The following is a 20,840-nucleotide window of genomic DNA, read 5'->3' on the forward strand; positions in this document are numbered from 1 at the left end:
TCACGGTTGATAAATGCCTGTGTGTTGACATTAAGTAAGGTCATGATTCATCCCAAGTCAAATAGCTGGCAAGTACTCACTGTTTAACATCGTACATGGAATCGTAGAATTTACAGTGCAGGAGGAGGCCACTCGCCCCATCAAGTCTGCACTAGTCCTTGGAAAGAGCACCCTACTTAAGCCCAGGCTCCCACCCTATCCCCGTAATCCAACCTAACGTTTTGGACACTAAGTAGCCAATCCACCTAACATGCAGATCTTTAGACTGTGCGAGGAAACCCACATAGACACGGGGAGAAAGTGTAAAGTCCTCACAGACAGTCACCCGAGACTGGAATTGAACCTGCGACCCTGGAGCTGTGAGGCAGCAGTGCTAACCACTATGCCGCCGTGTTGCCGCACATGAAAAGGTGTCAGTGGTGACTGACCACTTCTAAAGTACTTAACTGGCTGTAAAGTGCTTTGGGACGTTCTGAGGTCATGAAAGGCACTATATAAAGATAACACAGAAAGCTTCTTTTTATATTTCAGAAAAGGAGGAGGATCTGATTAGCAGGAGGATGAAAATCATCCTACGCTCGGTTTAAGAAATATGAGAAGTGGACTGATTGGGACAATATTTGTAGACACAAGGGCATCATCAGCAAATTCATAGACACTTTCAGATCCCTACACCTGAAGTAAAACAGAAAATGCTGGCAGCATCTGTGGAGAGAGGAACAGAGTTAATCAGGGCGATGAAAGGTCATCTCTACAGAAGTTGCCAAACTTGCAGAGTATTACCAGTATTTTCTGTTATTATTTCATATTTCCAGCATCTACAGTGTTTTGCTTCCCTAAATTTGGCATTGCCAACAGCGTCCCACAATTGTAATGTCCATTCTAAATTTTGACAGCTCCCCATAAATGCGGCAAAGTCTATTATGCAATTGGAGAGAGTGTAGTTGTGCCAAATCTGATGACAAATGAATAGACTAACTGTACCAGGTGTGTAAGATCCCTTTGACATCCCTCTGACTGATAATGGGGACCGCACAGAAGAATGGCAGAAAGAAACGTTCTTCAGTTAGCCAACTCAGCCAAGGGGAGGTACAACCCGTCGCAGCAGCAGTTGAGCCAGTGATGGAAATTTCCACAGGATTCCTCCTCCAAATCACTGTCCATTCACACTGGGAAGGAATGCATTTGGATGTTGGGTGAGAACAGCATGAGGATGGGCTCTAATGCCCTTCACAGTCAAATAACCTTTCAAACCCAGAATGTGGGCTCAGGTACTGGAGGATTGTGGGGCACCTTTGAGAAAAGAAGAAAATCGGCAGGAAAAATAAAGTGGGAAATAAATGAGAAAGGAAGCATTGCTGGACCTTGTTCTTGGGAATGATGTCGGCCAAGTAGATCAAGTCAGCAGGGAAACATTTAAGGGATCATTGTATTATAATATTTAAGATAATTGGTTATGGAAAAGGACAAGGAGCAATTCCGGGTAGAAATAATTAACTGGGGAAAAACCAATTTCAGTAGGGTAAGAATGGATCTGGCCCAGATGATTTGAAATCAAGGTTAGCAGCAAAACTGGTAACTGAAACATAGGCTGCCTTTAAATCAGAGATAGTTCAAGTACAGTAAAGGTATATTTCCACAAAGGGGAAAGAGAGGGCAAACAAATCCAGAGATCCCTGGATAACGAAAACACAAAATGTTTGCTTATGGCAGATGTCAGGTGGTTAATACAATTAACCAAACTGAATATAGAAGGTTCAGAGGGGAATTTGAAAAAGCAAATAAGCGAAGCACAGAGAAAGAGTAGGCAAAGGGAGTGGCAGCTAACAAAAAAGGAAACTCAGAAGTTTTCCTTCGGCATATAAATAGTAAAATGGTGGTAAAAGGAGAAGTAGATGCGATTCAATATCAAAAAGGGGATTTACACATGGAGCCAAAGGCCTTGTCTGAGGTATTAAATGAATACTTTGCATCTGTCTTTACCAAGGAGCAAGATGCTACCCAGGTTATGATGAATGAGGAGGTAGTTCAGATACATGAAGGGTTTAACATTCATAAGCAGGAGGCATTGGATGTGTTGTTTGTAGTTTAAGTCGGTAAGGCACCAGGACTGGATGAAATGCATCCAGATACTGAAAGGAGAGTAGAAATTGCAGAAGCACCAGAATTTTCCAATTTTCCTAAGGCTCAGAGGTGGTCCCAGAACTGAAGAATTGTAAACATCACACCCTTGTTCAAAAGAGACTGTAAAAATAAATCAGCAACTTCAGGTCAGTCAGTTTAACATTGATGGTGGGAAATCTATTATTTGGAACAAAATTAATAGTCACTTGGGCAAATGTGGGTTACTTAAGGAAATGCAGCATGGATTTGTTAAAGGCAAATCACATTGAACTAACTTGCTTGAGTTTTCAGATGCGATAGAGGGTTGATGAGGGTAATGCTGTTGATGTGGTGTACATGCATTTTCAAAGACATTGGTCGGAATTTTCCGGCTGATCGCTGGCAATGGGATACTCTAGTCCCACCAGCGGCGCACCTTCACCTGCAGATTTCCTGATGGTGTGGGGTAGTTTCAATGGGAATTCCCATTGACAGTATCAGGAGCACAGAATCCCGCTGCCAGCAAACACGCACCACCTCCCGCCGCCGAGAAACACGTGATTGGGGGCCAGAGAATCCCACCATTATATTGATACAGTGCCACACAATAGACTCATGAGCAAAGTTAAAGCTCATGGAATAAAAGGGGCAGTAGCAACATGGATGCAAAATTGGCTGATTTCTAAGAATCGAGTGTAGTGGTTAATGGTTGTTTTTTGAGCTGGAGGTAGGTTTATAGTGGAGCACCCTGGAGATTGGTGATAGGACCCCTGCTCTTCCTGATATATATTAATGACTTTAGATCTTGATGTAGAAGGTATAATTTCAAAATTTGCATATAATACAAAACTTGGAAGTATTGTGAATTTAAAAATGACATAGATAGGTTGGTGGAATGTGTGGACAAGTGGCAGATGAAATTTAGCGCGGAGAAGTGTGCAGTAATTCATTTTGGAAAAGAAAAACATGGAGAGAAAATATAGGGTGGAAACCTAAAGGGCGTGCAGGAACAGAGGGACCAGAGGGTTGTTGTGGGTCAGGGTGTAGAGATTCCCAAAGTGTATCATGGAGTTCACCTGACCCACAACTTTTAATTGATTGTGGTATGAGGAGCACACGGCTCACTCTACAGGTATGGTACAGCAGAAATGGACCAGTATTTTTAAAAACAAAACAATGTTTATTCTATGAACTTAAGTGAACCTTTTTAAAACAAACAGTGAATATCTTAGCAACCATTAATTCAAAGATAACCCCCAAAGAATACAACACTAAGTAATCCTTTAAGCTGTCCTTTTGACATCCAAAAGACTTAACAAACCTTTAAACAGGAGCACATTAGGTTCACATTCACTATTGAGAACATTTATAATTCTGAATTCACCAAATGATCCAGAGACAGTCTTTGGATGGCAGAGATCAACAGGACAGCTCTTTACATAACTTCAGCTGCAGCTCACTGGTAAAACCCAGACACACCCAAGCTTTTTCTCAAAGTGAAACTAAAAAGCTGAACCAGAGCTCAGCTCCACCCACACTCTGACATCACTGCAGTAACATGAGCAGCTAACCATTTCTTAAAGCGACATTCTCATGACAGGGTGTTTCTGTGCACAAATCATTGAATATGGCAAAACATGCTGAAAGTGTGGTTTAAAAAACATACATCATTGTGGGTTTTATCAAAAGTAAGAAGGTTATGCTAAATTTGTATAAAACATTGGCTTGGCCTGAATTGGATTTACTGTGTCCAGTTCTGGGCACCATACTTTAGAAAGCTTGGGAAGGCATTAGAGAGGTGCAGAAAGGGTTCACAAGAATGGTTCCAGTGGAATTTCAGTTGTGTCAAAAGATTGGAGAAATGGCACTGAATGCTGAATTTGGGTGCATTTGAGTGCTATAATGGTGACTGAGTTTGGTGACTGAGGGAGTTAGGTGAGGAGGGAATAAGGTGCTCCTTTCATTTCATTTCCTACATTTACTCAAAGAGCGTGAATTGAGCCGGAAGTTTACAGAGAATGCAGCCTGGCTGGGAGCAGAGTCGGAGGGCAGAGTTCCAGTTGGTCCACAGGGCATCTATATTCTGTAAGGTAAGAGGAGATGGAGAACAGGGCAGTTGCATTCTTCTCCTGTAGGATGTAGGTGGTGAGGGATACCACCGGTGTCCCCGCTGACTATACCTGCGGGAAGTGCACCCAACTCCAGCTCCTCAGAGATCGTGTTAGGGAACTGGAGCTGGAGCTGGATGAACTTTGGATCATCCGGGAGGCAGAGGGGGTAATAGACAAGAGTTACAGGGAGGTAACAACACCCAAGGTACAGGACAAGAGTTGCTGGGTTACAGTGAGGGGAAAGAAAGCGAACGGGCAGACAGTGCAGGGATCCCTCGTGGCCTTTCCCCTTCAAAACAAGTATACCGTTTTGGATGCTGTTGGGGGGGTTGACCTATCGGGGGAAGGCCCTAGTGGCCAGGTCTCTCGCACTGAGTCTGGCTCTAGGGCTCAGAAGAGAAGAGGGGAGAATAGAAAAGCAATAGTGATAGGAGACTCAATGGTTAGGGGAATAAATAGGAGATTCTGTGGTCGCGAGCGAGACTCCCAGAAGGTATGTTGCCTCCCGGGTGCCAGGGCCAGGGATGTCTCGGATCGTGTCATCAGGATCTTTAAGGGGGAGGGGGAGCAGCCAGAAGTCGTGGTGCACATTGGTACCAACGACGTAGGTAGGAAAAGGGTGTGGATGTAATAAAGGAGTTTAGGGAGTTAGGTTGGAAGTTAAAAGCCAGGACAGAGTTGTCATCTCTGGTTTGTTGCCGGTGCCACGTGATAGCGAGGCTAGAAATAGAGAGAGAGTGCAGTTGAACACGTGGCTGCAGGAATGGTGTAGGAGGGAGGGCTTCAGGTATTTGGATAATTGGAGCGCATTCTGGGAAGGTGGGACCTGTACAAGCAGGACAGGTTGCATCCGAACCAGAGGGGCACCAATAGCCTGGGAGGGAGGTTTTCTAGTACTCTTCGGGAGGGTTTAAACTAATTTGGCAGAGGAATGGGAACCGGATTTGTAGTCCAGCAACTAAGGTAGCCGATGTTCAGGACGCCAAAGCATGTAGTGAGGCAGTGGGGAAGGTAACACTGACAAAGGAGAGTACTTGCAGGCACGGAGATGGGTTGAAGTGTGTATACTTCAACGCAAGAAGCATCAGGAATAAGGTGGGTGAACTTAAGGCATGGATCGGTACTTGGGACTACGGTGTGGTGGCCATCACGGAAACTTGGATAGAAGAGGGGCAGAAATTGTTGTTGGAGGTTCCTTGTTATAGATGTTTCAATAAGATTAGGGAGGGTGGTAAAAGAGGTGGGAGGGTTGAACTGTTAATTAGAGATAGTATAACAGCTGCAGAAAGGCAGTTCGAGGAGGATCTGCCTACTGAGGTAGTATGGGTTGAAGTCAGAAATAGGAAAGGAGCAGTCACCTTGTTGGGAGTTTTCTATAGGCCCCCCAATAGCAGCAGAGATGTGGAGGAACAGATTGGGAAACAGATTTTGGAAAGGTGCAGAAGTCACAGGGTAGTAGTCATGGGTGACTTCAACTTCCCAAATATTGAGTGGAAACTCTTTAGATCAAATAGTTTGGATGGGGTGGTGTTTGTGCAGTGTGTCCAGGAAGCTTTTCTAACACAGTATGTCGATTGTCCGACCAGAGGGGAGGCCATATTGGATTTGGTACTTGGTAATGAACCAGGGCAAGTGATAGATTTGTTAGTGGGGAAGCATTTTGGAGATGGTGACCACAATTCTGTGACTTTCACTTTAGTAATGGAGAGGGATAGGTGTGTGCAACAGGGCAAGGTTTACAATTGGGGGAAGGGTAAATACGATGCTGTCAGACAAGAACTGAAGTGCATAAGTTGGGAACGTAGGCTGTCAGGGAAGGACACAATTGAAATGTGGAACTTGTTCAAGGAACAGATACTATGTGTCCTTGATATGTATGTCCCTGCCAGGCAGGGAAGAGATGGTCGAGTGAGGGAACCATGGTTGACAAGATAGGTTGAATGTCTTGTTAAGAGGAAGGATACTTATGTAAGGCTGAGGAAACAAGGTTCAGACAGGGCGCTGGAGGGATACAAGATAGCCAGGAGTAAAGTGAAGAAAGGGATTAGGAGAGCTAAGAGAGGGCATGAAAAATCTTTGGCGGGTAGGATCAAGGAAAACCCCAAGGCCTTTTACACATATGTGAGAAATATGAGAATGACTAGAGCGAGGGTAGGTCCGATCAAGGACAGTAGCGGGAGATTGTGTATTGAATCTGAAGAGATAGGAGAGGTCTTGAACGAGTACCTTTCTTCAGTATTTACGAATGAGAGGGGCCATATTGTTGGAGAGGACAGTGTGAAACAGACTGGTAAGCTCGAGGAGATACTGGTTAGGAAGGAAGATATGTTGGGCATTTTGAAAAACTTGAGGATAGACAAGTCCCCCGGGCCTGACGGGATATATCCAAGGATTCTATGGGAAGCAAGAGATGAAATTGCAGAGTCGTTGGCAATGATCTTTTCGTCCTCACTGTCAACAGGGGTGGTACCAGGGGATTGGAGAGTGGCGAATGTCATGCTCCTGATCAAAAAAGGGAATAGGGATACCCCTGGGAATTACAGGCCAGTTAGTCTTACTTCGGTGGGAGGCAAAGTAATGGAAAGGGTACTGAGGGATAGGATTTCTGAGCATCTGGAAAGACACTGCTTGATTAGGGATAATCTGCACGGATTTGTGAGGGGTAGGTCTTGCCTCACAAGTCTTATTGAATTCTTTGAGGAGCTGACCAAGCACGTGGATGACGGTAAAGCAGTGGATGTAGTGTACATGGATTTTAGTAAGGCATTTGATAAGGTTCCCCATGGTAGGCTTCTGCAGAAAGTAAGGAGGCATGGGATAGTGGGAAATTTGGCCAGTTGGATAACGAACTGGCTAACCGATAGAAGTCAGAGAGTGGTGGTGGATGGCAAGTATTCAGCCTGGAGCCCAGTTACCAGTGGCCTACTGCAGGGATCAGTTCTGGGTCCTTTGCTGTTTGTGATTTTCATTAATGACTTGGATGAGGGAGTTGAAGGGTGGGTCAGTAAATTTGCAGACAATACGAAGATTGGTGGAGTTGTGGATAGTGAGGAGGGCTATTGTCGGCTGCAAAGAGACATAGATAGGATGCAGAGCTGGGCTGAGAAGTGGCAGATGGAGTTTAAACCTGAAAAGTGTAAGGTTGTCCATTTTGGAAGGACAAATATGAATGCCGAATACAGGGTTAACGGTAGGGTTCTTGGCAATGTGGAGGAGCAGAGAGATCTTGGGGTCTATGTTCATAGATCTTTGAAAGTTGCCACTCAAGTGGATAGAGCTGTGAAGAAGGCCTATGGTGTGCTAGTGTTCATTAGCAGAGGGATTGAATTTAAGAGCAATGAGGTGATGATGCAGCTGTACAAAACCTTGGTAAGGCCACATTTGGAGTACTGTGTACAGTTCTGGTCGCCTCATTTTAGGAAAGATGTGGAAGCTTTGGAAAAGTTGCAAAGGAGATTTACCAGGATGTTGCCTGGAATGGAGAGTGTGTCTTACGAGGAAAGGTTGAGGGTGCTAGGCCTTTTCTCATTAGAACAGAGAAGGATGAGGGGCGAATTGATAGAGGTTTATAAGATGATCAGGGGAATAGCTAGACAGTCAGAGACTTTTTCCCCGGGTGGAACAAACCATTGCAAGGGGACATAAATTTAAGGTGAATGGTGGAAGATATAGGGGGATGTCAGAGGTAGCTTCTTTACCCAGAGAGTAGTGGGGGCATGGAATGCACTGCCTGTGGAAGTAGTTGAGTCGGAAACATTAGGACCTTCAAGAGGCTATTGGATAGGTACATGGATTACGGTAGAATAATGGGATGTAGATTAATTTGTTCTCAATCTAGGACAAAAGTTCAGCGCAACATTGTAGGCCGAAGGGCCTGTTCTGTGCTGTATTTTTCTATGTTCTAAATGGGATTCTTCTCCTTGGAGAGAGAAGGTCGAAAGGAGATTTGATTGAGGTGTTCAAAATCAAGAGGGGTCTGGACAGAGTAGATCAGAATTTGTTCCCACTGGTGGAAATATCGAGAACCAGAGAGCACAGATTTAATTGCAATTGGCAAACGAAACAATGACAACATGAGGAAAATCTTTCCTGCCGATGGAGTGTTTAGGATCTGGGATGCCCTGTCAGAGAGTGTGATGGAGGTAGGATCAATCGAGGCTTTCAGTAGGGAACATAGAACATACGGGCCATTCGGCCCATCGAGTCTGCACTGACCCACTTCCACCCTATCCCCGTAATGCAATAACCCCATCTCACGTTTTTGGTCACAGAGGGCAATTTATCATGGCCAATCCACCTAACCTGCATGTCTTTGGACTGTGGGAGGAAACCGGAGCACCCAGAGGAAACCCACGCAGACACGGGGAGAACGTGCAGACTCCGCACAGACAGTGACCCAGCGGGGAATCGAACCTGGGACCCTGGCGCTGTGAAGCCACAGTGCCATCCACTTGTGCTACCATGCTGGATCATAATCTGAAGGCGGGGTTGGAGAGGAGAACCTGAATAGTTTTGGGAAAAGACAAGGGAGCGGCACGAGATAAATAGTTCCATCAGAGGGTCAGTACAGAGACGGCGGGCCGAATGGCCTCTTTCTGTGCTCTGCCCATTTTATGATTCGACGAAATACCCCGGGGAATTAGAGCACTTGTACCCGTGGATCGGTTAGGAGAACAATCTGCCCTAACTTTAATTCAGGATGAAGTTTCATTTTAATCCCTTGTCCTGTCTACGCTCCTCCCCCACGATGAAGCTGTCAGCTCGGCTGTGTGACGGACGGCAGCGTGTGTGGTGTTTGACTATCTTTGGGCAACACACAATCCGACTCCCCCCCCGCCCCCCGCCCTGGAGAACTCCTTCCAGACGGCGCAAGATATTCCTGGAGTCTCGAGATCTTCACAGGGCAGCGGCGTCTCGCTTGTTATTCCCCGGGAAGCACTCGCCAAGTGGGAAGCGACAGGATGTCGGAGCGGTGTTATAACCGAGGCTGCGGGCAGTGCTATCAGCCCGACAGCAACAGCCAGGGTGAGCGAGTGACAAACTTCAGCCACATCTTCCATTTAACCAGACTCTGTCTGTAATCGGGGCCGCTTTTCCCGCAGAAAGTGGGGTTCCCAAGCTCGAGATCATTTCCTTTTTTGTCGTCCAGTTTTGCCGATAACATTCATTATTAGGCCGGGCAAGGCAGCTAGTTTAGTTCTTGGAGTATTTCGGGTTCCAGCTTTCTCTGCTGCTCGCCATGCTGGTGCAAGCACCGCCTTCTTTTCCTCTATGTATAGTACCTTCCCTCCAAGGAGCACCATATTACATGTTTGTCAACCTCCTCCTATTCGTTACTGACATCTTCATCCCCACTAACCCTCCGAAGGTGGCACTGTTTGATTGGGTCGCCGCTCTGCTCCAATGACTCGCCGGTAAAGGCTTTAATTATCCTGTGTTGTGCCGCTCTGTGAAAACAACAGGACATTCAACCGATGCCTAGGGTGTCTTGGCTCTTTGCTAAAGCGACTGCCACTGGCCGGCCCTTTCCCACAGCTGCTTCAAATGTTTAACTATGTTCCCCTTGAAGTATGTCCCGTTTAATTACTCCCCCAAGCAACGCATTGCAGACCGCCACAGCTTCCGGCGTGTGACATTTCTGCTAGCCTCTCAATTCATTTAATGACTTTTGAAAGTCACAACCTCTCCTCACCGATTCCATATCACAGATTCCCCAGCGAGAGTTAATGGCCCCGTTCACTCTTTCAAAAGCCTTAATTATTCTAAAAGCCTTTATTCAATCTCCTTTTGCCTTCCCAAATCTATTGCTTCAAGTGCCATCTCCTATCTCGAACCTGACATCATTCTGATAATTTGCACTATATTATTTATAATTTTTAATTTAACTACTAACCTCTAGGTGAATTGTTACTTTGTTGTTGTATGACGAGCGCATGTTTATAATATTGTTTTTTAATGTTTTTTATCCATATGATTGGGTTTCCTCCTGGTGCTCTGGTTTCCTCCCACAGTCCAAAGATGTGCAGGTTAGGTGGATTGGACATGTTAAATTGCCCATTGGTGTCCAAAGATGTGCAGGTTAGTTGGGATTATGGGGAGAGGGTGGGAGAGTGGGCCTAGGTAGGGTGCTCTTTCAGCGGGTCGGTGCCGAATGGCCTCCTTCTGCACTGTAGGATTCAATGATTCATGCACATTTAAACCCAGGTCCTTCTGTTCCTACACACCATTTAGATTTGTATCTTATACTTTATATTTTCTCTCCATGTCTGTCCTACCAAATTGAATTACTTTATGCTTCAATGCACTAAATTTCATCTGCCACTTGTCCACCCATTCCACCAACCTATCTATGTCATTTTGAAACTATGCTATTGAACTTTCCCTTGGTGCACAGCCTTTAGTGCCTTTTCATTGACTGTACTGCTGAATCGCTGGCTTTGAAAGCAGGCCAGCAGCACGGTTCGATTCCTGTAACAACCTCCCCGAACAGTCGCCGGAATGTGGCGACGGGCTTTTCACAGTAACTTCATATGAAACCTACTTGTGACAATAAGTGATTTTCATTTCATTCCATTATGTAAGGCATAACCGAATTTGGAAGAACAGATGTGAAGATAAGGTAAATTGGAAGTAATCGTTATGCAAAGTTTGTGACAGAACCTGTAGATTTAAGGAGGAAGAGTAAAAGTGAGAAGTAAGGAGTAAAAATGCATTGCAGCAACTCACCAAGGCTCATTCAACAGCACCTTCTAAACCCGCAACCTCCACCACCTGGAAGGACAAGGGCAGTGGACACATGGGAACATGACTATTTGCAAGTTCCCCTCCAAGGCACTCACCGTCCTGACTTGGAAGCATATAGCCATTCCTTCACTGTCACTGGGTCAAAATTCTTAAACCTCCCTCCCAAATAGTACAGTGGATGTACCTACACTCCAGGACAGTAGCGGTTCACAAAAGCAGCTCACCACCACCTTCTCAAGGGCAACTAGGATAGGAAATAAATGCCTGCCTAGCCAGTGTAAGGATTCTCCTGTTAATCCCTGTCCAACCCTTATTTTTTCCTTTTAATTTCTGTTATTCTGCTATTTCAATTTTTGTACCTGTTCAATTAATGGGACCTGTGCCTTTAAGATGTTCTTCACCTTTAATTTAGAAAAAACAGGCACTCCAGCAGGATATGCTGTTTTTGTTTGACATCAATGATGACATCTCTTGATGGACTTGGCTGGTGGCCAATGAGCTGTTTCAGAATGCTGGAGCTTAGCTGATAATTTATGCTGATTGGGGCTGACCATTCTGAAATGTTCCTTCCTCTGTGAGACTGTATGATCTCTTATTTTCTAATAAGAGACGGGGTCTGGTGGCAGTTTGAGATTTAGTTTATTGCAAAACTTGGTTAGTACACTTTTTCAAAATACAAACAAAAGAAACACAAACCCAGCAGGGCAAAAGAAAGAGAACAATGGCAAGAGAACAAAGAAGAGAGAGAGCTCCACGTGCACCAGGAGCTTTTTTACCTGCACATTCTGGTACTGCCCTCCTCTCTGCCCCTGATTGGCTTACGAGTTTTGAATTGTGACTTCGGAATCTTGCTCCATACCATCACTCACGCTGCTATCTAACTTACTGGCTCTGAACATTTGCAGTCTGGAACCTGAAAGGCTGGTGTAACATTTAACTTTTATCACCGCCAAACTGCAAATCTATAATCTGACGTTGACGAGGAACAATACAAGCTTGTATTTCATCTACAACCCAACTAATTCTTATTTTAACTTTCCCACAGTTACAATATTTTCAAAATTTGGTTTTAATATTTCCCCACACTGTTGTTTCCATGTTTTGGTTTGAACTCCGAGCTGAAGGAGGCTCTTTTAAGTTTTTCTCTCCCTGAAAGGGTAAAACGTCTCTCAAAAACGCAGTTGGAGACTTTGTTTTCTCCTCAGTAAAGCTGGAGGACGTTCCTAGCGAGTCTGGAAACCAAGAAAGAGTAAAACTCAGGCTGAGAACTGGGTCTGAGTGGAGACAAAGAAAAAAGGAAATCTAGACAAATGAAATGAAATGAAATGAAAATCACTTATTGTCACAAGTAGGCTTCAATGAAGTTACTGTGAAAAGCCCCTAGTCGCCACATTCCGGCGCCTGTTTGGGGAGGCTGTTACGGAAATTGAACCGTGCTGCTGGCCTGCCTTGGTTTGTTTTCAAAGCCAGCGATTTAGCCCTGTGCTAAACAAGCCATTAGCTGAAAGAAGGGTCAGTTGTTTAATAAATTAAAAAAAAAAAGATCTTGTGTAGGGAACTCTGTTCTTATCTCAGAATGGCTCTTCGTCATTCTGGTGGAGGTGGAAAAAAATAAGAATTACACAGGCCTGAGGCTGTTCTTTTGAGTGAAGGCCCAGGGTAATAAAAGTTAAAGTGACTCCCCCAGAGGAAAGTCTACAGTCTGGGGGTTCTGACTGAATGCTACTGCCAGAAGACGCTCGTTAGCTATCCAACCAGTGGGTCCAATCACTCGGTATCCTGGGAGGATAGCCTGCTGCTGCAACAACCTCAACAGCAAGGACACGCATCTTCCATTCTATATTAATCCACTTATTATTGTACCCTCCCCCTCCCTGTGTGTGTCTGCCTTGTGTGTGTTTTGTTAGAGGGTGACACGATAAAAGGGGGGAGTAGTAGATTAGCTGGCCGATATTCCATTAAAATTATTGCATGTTTTATTTCTGTTTTGTTATAAACAGTTTCTTTCACTTACAAATCTGATGCAAGTCATTGGAGCGGTCAAGGGCAAAGATCTCAGAACCCTCTTAGAAACATAGAAAAAATAGGAGAGGGTGGAGACCATTAGGCCCCTCAAATCCGTTCCACCATTCGTTATGATCATGGCTGATCGTCCAACTCCATATCCTAATCCTGCTGTTCCACAGTCTATAGAATCCTGGAAGATGACCACCAATGCATCCACTGTTTCTAGAACCACCTCATTCAGAACCCTGGGATGTAGATTACCAGGCCCTGGGGATTTATTAGTCTTCAGTCCCATTATTGGTTAATTCAGTTGTGTTGGGACTACATGGTCTATGCGGCTAGAATTGATCGCGCACTAGCCCAGGGTGTTGTAACATAAATTGGGGGCTCGTCCGGGTTTGTGGAACATTAGACGGCGAATTTGGCCTACAGGGTGAATGAAAAGAGACACATGAGTTGTAGTGATCTAACTGGATGGCTCTGGAAGCTGTTAAGCATTTTCTTCAGGTTGAAGACTTAACTCTGGTTTATTTAGAGGGGCTTCGCAAAGACTCGCTCGTCGAAGTGACAGGGAAATGAAAATTAGCTGTACCAGTTAAAGCTGAGAAGGTGAAGGTACTTGAAGTGATTGCCAAACATTTAAATTTGATGGAGGTGTGAGGAGCACAGGGGAGCCGATGAGATAGTATAGCATCAGGGACATTCTCTGGTGGGGCAATTGAGCTGGAGAGAGTTTGGTTGCAGTTAGAGCATGAAAGGCAATTAAAATGAATAGAAATGGAGATGCAGCAAAAACTAAAATATATGGAAATGGAAATGAAGAGAGAGAAACAAGAAAATGAGAGAAGAGAAAGAGAGAGAGAAGAAACTTTAAACAAATTATTGGTTAATCCACTTGTGTAGGGACTCCGGGTCTGTGGGACCGCGCACTATCCCAGCGATGTCCACATTCCGAGATCAAATAAATGAAAGTTCCAAATGCAAGATGAGGATGAGGTGGACGAGGAGATAGTTTAGTTCATTTTGATTTCATTCTTGTACTAGTAGGGAAACAATGAGATAAAGAACAAACACACCACCTGGTGCTCTCTGTCAAGGAACCTTGCATAATTTCACTTAGTCCTTCCTTTCACACTTTTATTTTAACATGTTCACTAGAAACTTCTGACTCTTTCTCCAACAGATGCTTGCTGTTATCACCCAGGCGTTCCCATCTTCCATGATGCGCTCAAGGTAGGTTCAAAAGTACAATCTATTTCTAGACCTAATTAAATCCTGCTAAACAGACTAAATTGGATTGCATCAAAATGAGTGTGATCTGAATACAGCCTCTTAATGTGACTTAGTGGCCTGTTTCTTTACTCACCCACAATATCTTTTCCCCATCCTTAACCCTTCATGCTGTGTCACATTGCTAGTATCAGTTTATTGAGAGCCAGCCCCTAAGGATGAAAGTAAGAGAAACTCTGATCTTCCAATAAAACTATAGAATTCCTACAGTGCAGAAGAAGGCCCATTTGGCCCATTGAGTCTGCACTGACTCTCTGAAAGAGAATGCTAGCTAGGCCCATTCCCCTGCCCTATTCCCCTCATCCCACCTAACCTACATACCTTTGGACATAGCCAGTCCACCCAACCGGCACATCTTTGGACTGTGGGTGGAAACTAGAGCACCGGGAGGAAACCCACGCAGACACAGGGAGAACATGCAAACTCCATACTGTCACCCAAGCCTGGAATTGAACCTGGGTGCCTGGCACTGTGAGGCAGCAGTGCTAACCACTGCACCACCGTGCCGCCAGTACTTGTATGACACATGGATTCTCTGATAGAGAGTTTGCAGTTATGAAACTATGGCCACCTACTCTGAGTTAAAACACAAGCCCTAGTTAGAAAGGAGTTACTGGGTCCATTGAAAGGTGTCAGTCCTGAACTCTTAATAGCCAAAGATTAACTTAGCCACCCAGTTATTTCTGGGACTAAAATCAGAGAATGCATTCTGACAGCTGAATCAAATAATGTAACCGGGGTGAACTCCCTACTCTATGTTTCCAGTGATCCATACTTCGGGCTTTATAGTTATTTGTTGCCAGAGAATATCAAATCTCATACTTCCTGATATAAATATAAAACATTCCAATTGCACAATGTTTCCACAAGATTTTCCCCACTTTCTCTCTCCAAGTTAATGGGGTAAATTTTCATGGGTTCTGGCCACCTCCAAAGTGATCATTGTTCACATGGGAACCTGAACAGTGAATGTTGACAGGATATCTTACTGTAGGGCATTAGGAAAAAAGCAAGGCTTGAATTTATGTAGCATTTTCATGACTACCTGATGCCTCAAAGAGCTTTAAAACCAATGAAGTACCTTTGAAGCATGTATCTCAGTTTTAAAGCTCTGCCATGGTGGGGATGGGGCTGTAAAAGGCGGTGAGCCATACCAAAGTCCATTGACTTTAGCAGACCGGAAAACCCTGCCAACAGGAGGGGCTGTAAAAGTCTCCCCCGTAGTTGTTAGACTCCTAACTCTCCTCCAGTGAAGGAAGAGACCAACAATACTCAGGTGTAAGTGAAACATTACAAATATATAGCTCCTTTCTCTGCAACACCTTCATATTAATTGAATATAAATTCCACCAATTGCCATGGTGGGATTTGAACCCAGCTCGCCAGAGCCTGCACCTTTAGATTACTAGTCCAGGGACATTTCCACGAAAACTCAAATAATCAGTATTTCTTTCTACCTTTTGAATATACCAATCAAATCATTAGAACTATCCCCGAAAGTGGCACTGTAGCAAGAAGAAATTTTAAAGGAAACTTAGCAAATTTTAAATTAAAGTGACATTTTGGGGGTTGATGATGTGCACAAGTAATCATCTAATGAATGCCTTCCACCTGTATATCTTTCACCTTAATTCATACAATTAACAGTATTCACTGTTGTAACATAGGAAACCCAACAATCATTTTATAGAAAGCAAAATCCCTCAAACAACAATGTGATAATCTACTTCAGTCACTAATTTAGTTAAAGTTATAAGGCAGTGGAAGGCACTGTGTATGAATAAAAGGTTTTTCCCACTGACTGCCATAATCTTTTACATTTAACCTTCTATCTATTTCAAGGATAGGAACCCTCGCTAATATGGTTCTTCCCTATCTCTGGGTGCTAATGTCTTCTACAGTAGCTCTATTGTTGCCTTAACTGAGATCAGCATTGACTAGGAATTGATGGTTGATATCAAACGTGTCATTGTTAGATAGTTATACATTCGATTCATCATCACGAGGGTTGTGTTTCTGAAATGCCCTATTTTATGTTATGTAGGGTTAGCATTGAGAGGAACAATGGCAGTGGGAAGACCATACTCACCCACTCAGAAACAGAGCTTGGAGTATCAGCCAAATTAGTGGTGAGCTTCCAGCATTGAGAATGCAAGTCATTGGCAATTTACAATTTGGGGAGCTGGAAAGTTAGACTGCAGGACTCACAAGCCGACCATCTTTGAATTGTTGCTCTGTTTCTCTGGTTCTAAGTATGGCGGTCAATATGGTCGCCTTCCTTAATCCTAATTACGTTTGCTTTAGAGTCGCCAGGTATCTTTCGATACCGCCACAAGGTTCAAACCCGGATACTGGTCAAAGAGCCAATACACCAGTTAGTTAGTTCAAAGTCAATACTATTTATTTACATACACAGTAATATCTACTCATGCACGAAATACTACAGACTAAACTATCTCTAATGCTAAAGCCTATACTTAGCTTCGGGTGCCCACTCAGTCAGAGGAACAATGGCCGTTGTTCGGATCTGAGGATGCTGGGGTCGAAGTGGTACAAGGGAACAGCTAAGGTTGTCCGTCTGGTAGCGAGTGTTGACCTTGGACTTACTTGTTTCTGGTGTAGCTGGTGGAAGGGTCTCTCTGCTTTGAGAGCCGATTCCAAGAGAGCGATTCTCTTTCGGGGCCTTCTTCTTATACCGGAAGGGGCTTCGCGCGCTTTTGGGCGGGCCTTGAACTTGGCCTCGATCAATTGGGCCGTATTTTGATCACTCGTATTGATCTTGACCAATAAAGGGGTAGGTGCCCTGATGGCTAGGCGTGTCCTAGGTGGCCGTTGGCCTTGCTTTGTTTATGCTTTTCGTTTGGGGAACTGGTGCCGCGAGGTCTGGAGTTAGATCGGTTGCTTGAGTGTCTTTCCTTTGTTCCCGGAGAAGAGCTATCAATATGCTAATAGACCTACAGTTTCAGTCTCGTCTGGGAGCTGCAGTTCCAATATGCATACAAGCTCTGTGCATGGTTGCTTTCTTAGCATTGTCCATAGTTCCCTACAGTCTTTGCAAACACCCATTTTGTATTCTGGAAGTGGCCATCCCAGATAGCTACAGAACCAAGTGGCAAAAATGAGTTTAAGCTCTTGCTCTTGTGTGGTAAGAAAATATGTCCATCTCAGGACTCAATTGTTATGAGATGTCCCAAGAAGTTTAACCTACTCACAACAGGCAGTAATCTCACAGATTGCTACCACTCTGCTAACACCAAGGAAGAGCACTAGTTTTGGGTTAAGCGTTTATACAGAGGCGCCACCTATCACATGAGATGTTAAACCAAGATCCTGTCTGCCCTTTGAGATAGATGTTAAAGATCCTTTGCACTTGGCAAAGAAGAACAGGGGATTTCCCTTAGTGTTTTGAGATAACTATCCTACAGCAGTGGTTCCCAACCTTTACCTTATGCATACCACATATCGTCATCAGAAGCCTTTGTGAAGCACAAGGTAATCAAGCCATTTTAAACATTATGGGTGGAATTCTCCGACCCGCCATGCCGTAATTGCGCTCGGCGCGGGGGTGATTGGGTCTGACTCCTTCCCGCGCTTATCTGCTGCCCGGGAATCGCCGCCAGTCTCACATGCGCAGTCGAGGCGGCACCGATCGGGGGCCATTGAAAGAGAACCCCGTGGCGATTCTCCGCCGGCAGCTGGCCGAGTTCCCGCCGGCGTGGTTCACTCATCCGCGGCCGCCATGGTGGGGGGGGGGGTGGGGGGGGCGTCCAGGACGGCCAGGTCCGCGATCGGGGGCCACCGATCGGCGGGCGGGCGGGATCTGGGGAGGCCTATATTGTTGGGGTCGGCTTGCTGTGTGGATCCGCCATGTTGCGCGGGGCCACCGCCAGAGGCGGCCTCCGGGCGCATGCGCGGACCTGCGGCCGGAAGTACAGGGCCCCGTATCGGCAGCCAGAGCTGCATGGACTACTCCAGGGCCCTGCAAGCCCCCTTCAATGTGGAGAATCATTCTGGATTCTCCAGGAAAGTCCACAGTGATTTGCGCACGTTTTCTCACGAGCGTGGGGACTCAGCCCATTTTCAGAGAATTTCGCCCATTATTTCTTACCTAGCCTGTGGCTGACAGGAGTCAAACTTATATATCAACGGGTATTAAAAACACAGCTATTTCTCATAGTTTCTGATGCACACTCACAAATACATTGTGAATAATATTACACAAAGATGTTTGTGAAGCAAATTACACTGCAACTAATTATGAAACAGCAATTATGATACATAACGAGGCACACGTAATTGTATTTTTTTTTTCCATGGACCACAGGTTGGGAACCACTGTCCTACAGCCTAAATCACTGAAAACACTTAATTGGTCATTTATTTCAGAACTGTAAAGGCACAGAAGAAGGCCATTTGCCCATCACGTCTGCATTGGCTATCAAATGAGCAACTTACCTAGTTCATTCTCCTGCCTTTTCCCTGTAACGCTCCACATTCTCATTCTTATTTGTGATACCTTACTGTGTGCAAATTGTCTGCCATGTTTCCCTACATTACACCAATGACTGCACTTCAAAAGGTACTACATTGACTGCAAAACCTTTTGAAACATCCAATGGTTGTAAACACATTATGTAAATATAAGTTATTTCTTTCTTCTGTCAAGGAGGAAACATGGTAGGAAGAAGAAAATAGGGACTGTAACAAATTGCAGAGTATCTCCCACTTACTTTCCTTCATTATCACCTCATTTATGTTTAGTAGTACTTGCATCTCAATGTGTGGCTTCTATTCAGCTTGGCAGGAATTCAGTAACTCAGTACCTGGGGTGATGCTGATATCGTGCTGCTGTTGACATGGGTCCTTCTGGCTGTTGTCCAAAATGGCAACAGTCAGTCTTGCAACCCCGGTGCTTGTCAAATTGTGCAAGTGAAAGAAACGCAGAATGACTATAATTGTTTTCTGTTTCATTAAGGGATGGTCCTGCTGCAAAAAAAGGACAATTGACTTTTCAGAATTTCTGGCAATCCCGGTAAGTATGTTCTTGCTAATACGGAATTTCAGGTAGAATCAGATTGTCATGTTAGTTAAGTTACGATCCCGGTTGATGTTATAGCTGGACAGGAAGATCCCAGAATGGAGCCCTGGCTCAAATTAAACCATGAAGGGATGGCGTCTTTCCTGCTGGCCAGAATGGCGGGACCCTGCGCCAGATTTTGCACTTGTATCGCTATTAATTATGCGAGTTCCTCTCTGTCTCATCTGGCAAGCATCCACTCGCCCTCAGCTGACCGGTTCAAAGGTCCTTGCGCCATATTTTCAAAAACAGTCCAGTACACTTATATCACTGTCTATAGCCCACCTGACTTCACCAGACCGTACGGACGTCAGCAACCCAGAAGGAAAAGGTTTGCAGCTTCAAGAAGACGTCTGTTCCTTGATTCAAACACCCTCCCACCGAGCCCATCACCTGTGAGGCACCTTTGTACCACTTGAACCTCAAGCCACTGCATCTGGAATCTTCACACATCTCCTTCCAGGAAACAATGTGGTATCCCTTTGAGCCCTCTGTGAACTTTTCATACAAGCTTGTCGGGGTGCAGCTTCCCTTCCCTTCCCTTCGTCTTCCCTCTGCCTTCCATTGTTCATATTCTTCATCTGCCTCCTTGTCCCTGTTTCTGGCATTGTGAGCTCTTACCCTTACCTCTCGCTGCTCCTTGCATAGCCCTCCTTCCACATTGCCCCTCTTTTCTTTCTCAGTTTAACTAGGCCACCAAACTTCTTAAAGGAATTTCCAGTCTTGCTAAGAGGAAACTAAGGTTGCTGAAGGCTGGTATGCAGTTATATCATTTGCTTGATTTCTCAGTCATGCTCTGATCATAGCAATTTGCCTGTCTTTTTTCAGAATGATGAATTCGTGCCATTGGTTTTGGTGCCAAAGAATTTATGTTAACAGATATAAAGCAATGGTATATGTTAGCTTTTTCATTAATTATTCTCCTGCTAGGGTAAGCAACTGTTCTCTGTAGAGACTGTAAGAAATCTATTTTGATTGAAAACTTTGATTAATTGTGAACACATTGGCCCAGATCTTCGCTCCTGGGTGGGGCATACAGAGATGGAAGAATTCCTGGCTCTGCAATCCCCACCTTTAAAAATGGCTGTCCACAGGTTAGATTTCTCATTCCATTGAAGTGGAGGCCGCCATCTCTGTTATGAGTGCAGAGACTACAAGGAGTGGAAGCAGGCTAGGCACAAGGCACTTAAAATAAGTTTTTTAAAAAAAAATCATCCCTTGGCAGCACTCACCACTCACCCCCCCCCCCCTCCCCACACATTTCCTCTGTCCCTTGCATGCCAAATTATGCCACCTCAAGTCCCCACCCACCATGGCCCTTCCATAACCCCCGTGCCAACCCTTGTCCCTCTACCCATAACCATAGCCCCTCATAATCTATGCCAGCCCATTCCCCTACCCGCATGGATCCTAATACCTACAATGGCCCCCAAACCTCCATGGTCCTTTATAATTCCTATGCCAACTTAGTACCAACTCATGCCCATCCAGGTCCCTCACCCAAGCCC

The 20,840-nt window shown here is 44.9% G+C and overlaps 1 protein-coding gene across 1 annotated transcript in view; it reads left to right on the forward strand.

The window, feature by feature from the left end:
* The first annotated feature begins 9,000 nt into the window (after nt 1-9,000).
* Nucleotides 9,001-20,840, forward strand: part of LOC140421122 (cysteine and histidine-rich domain-containing protein 1-like) — a 30,404-nt gene continuing 18,564 nt past the window's right edge. The window contains exons 1-3 of the mRNA XM_072505532.1: nt 9,001-9,239; nt 14,149-14,198; nt 19,231-19,287. Of these exons, the coding sequence (XP_072361633.1) occupies nt 9,176-9,239; nt 14,149-14,198; nt 19,231-19,287 (171 nt within the window). The 5' untranslated portion in view covers nt 9,001-9,175. The remainder of the gene's footprint in view (nt 9,240-14,148; nt 14,199-19,230; nt 19,288-20,840) is intronic.

Source organism: Scyliorhinus torazame, chromosome 5 (assembly GCF_047496885.1).
Source record: "Scyliorhinus torazame isolate Kashiwa2021f chromosome 5, sScyTor2.1, whole genome shotgun sequence".
NCBI lineage: Eukaryota > Metazoa > Chordata > Chondrichthyes > Carcharhiniformes > Scyliorhinidae > Scyliorhinus > Scyliorhinus torazame.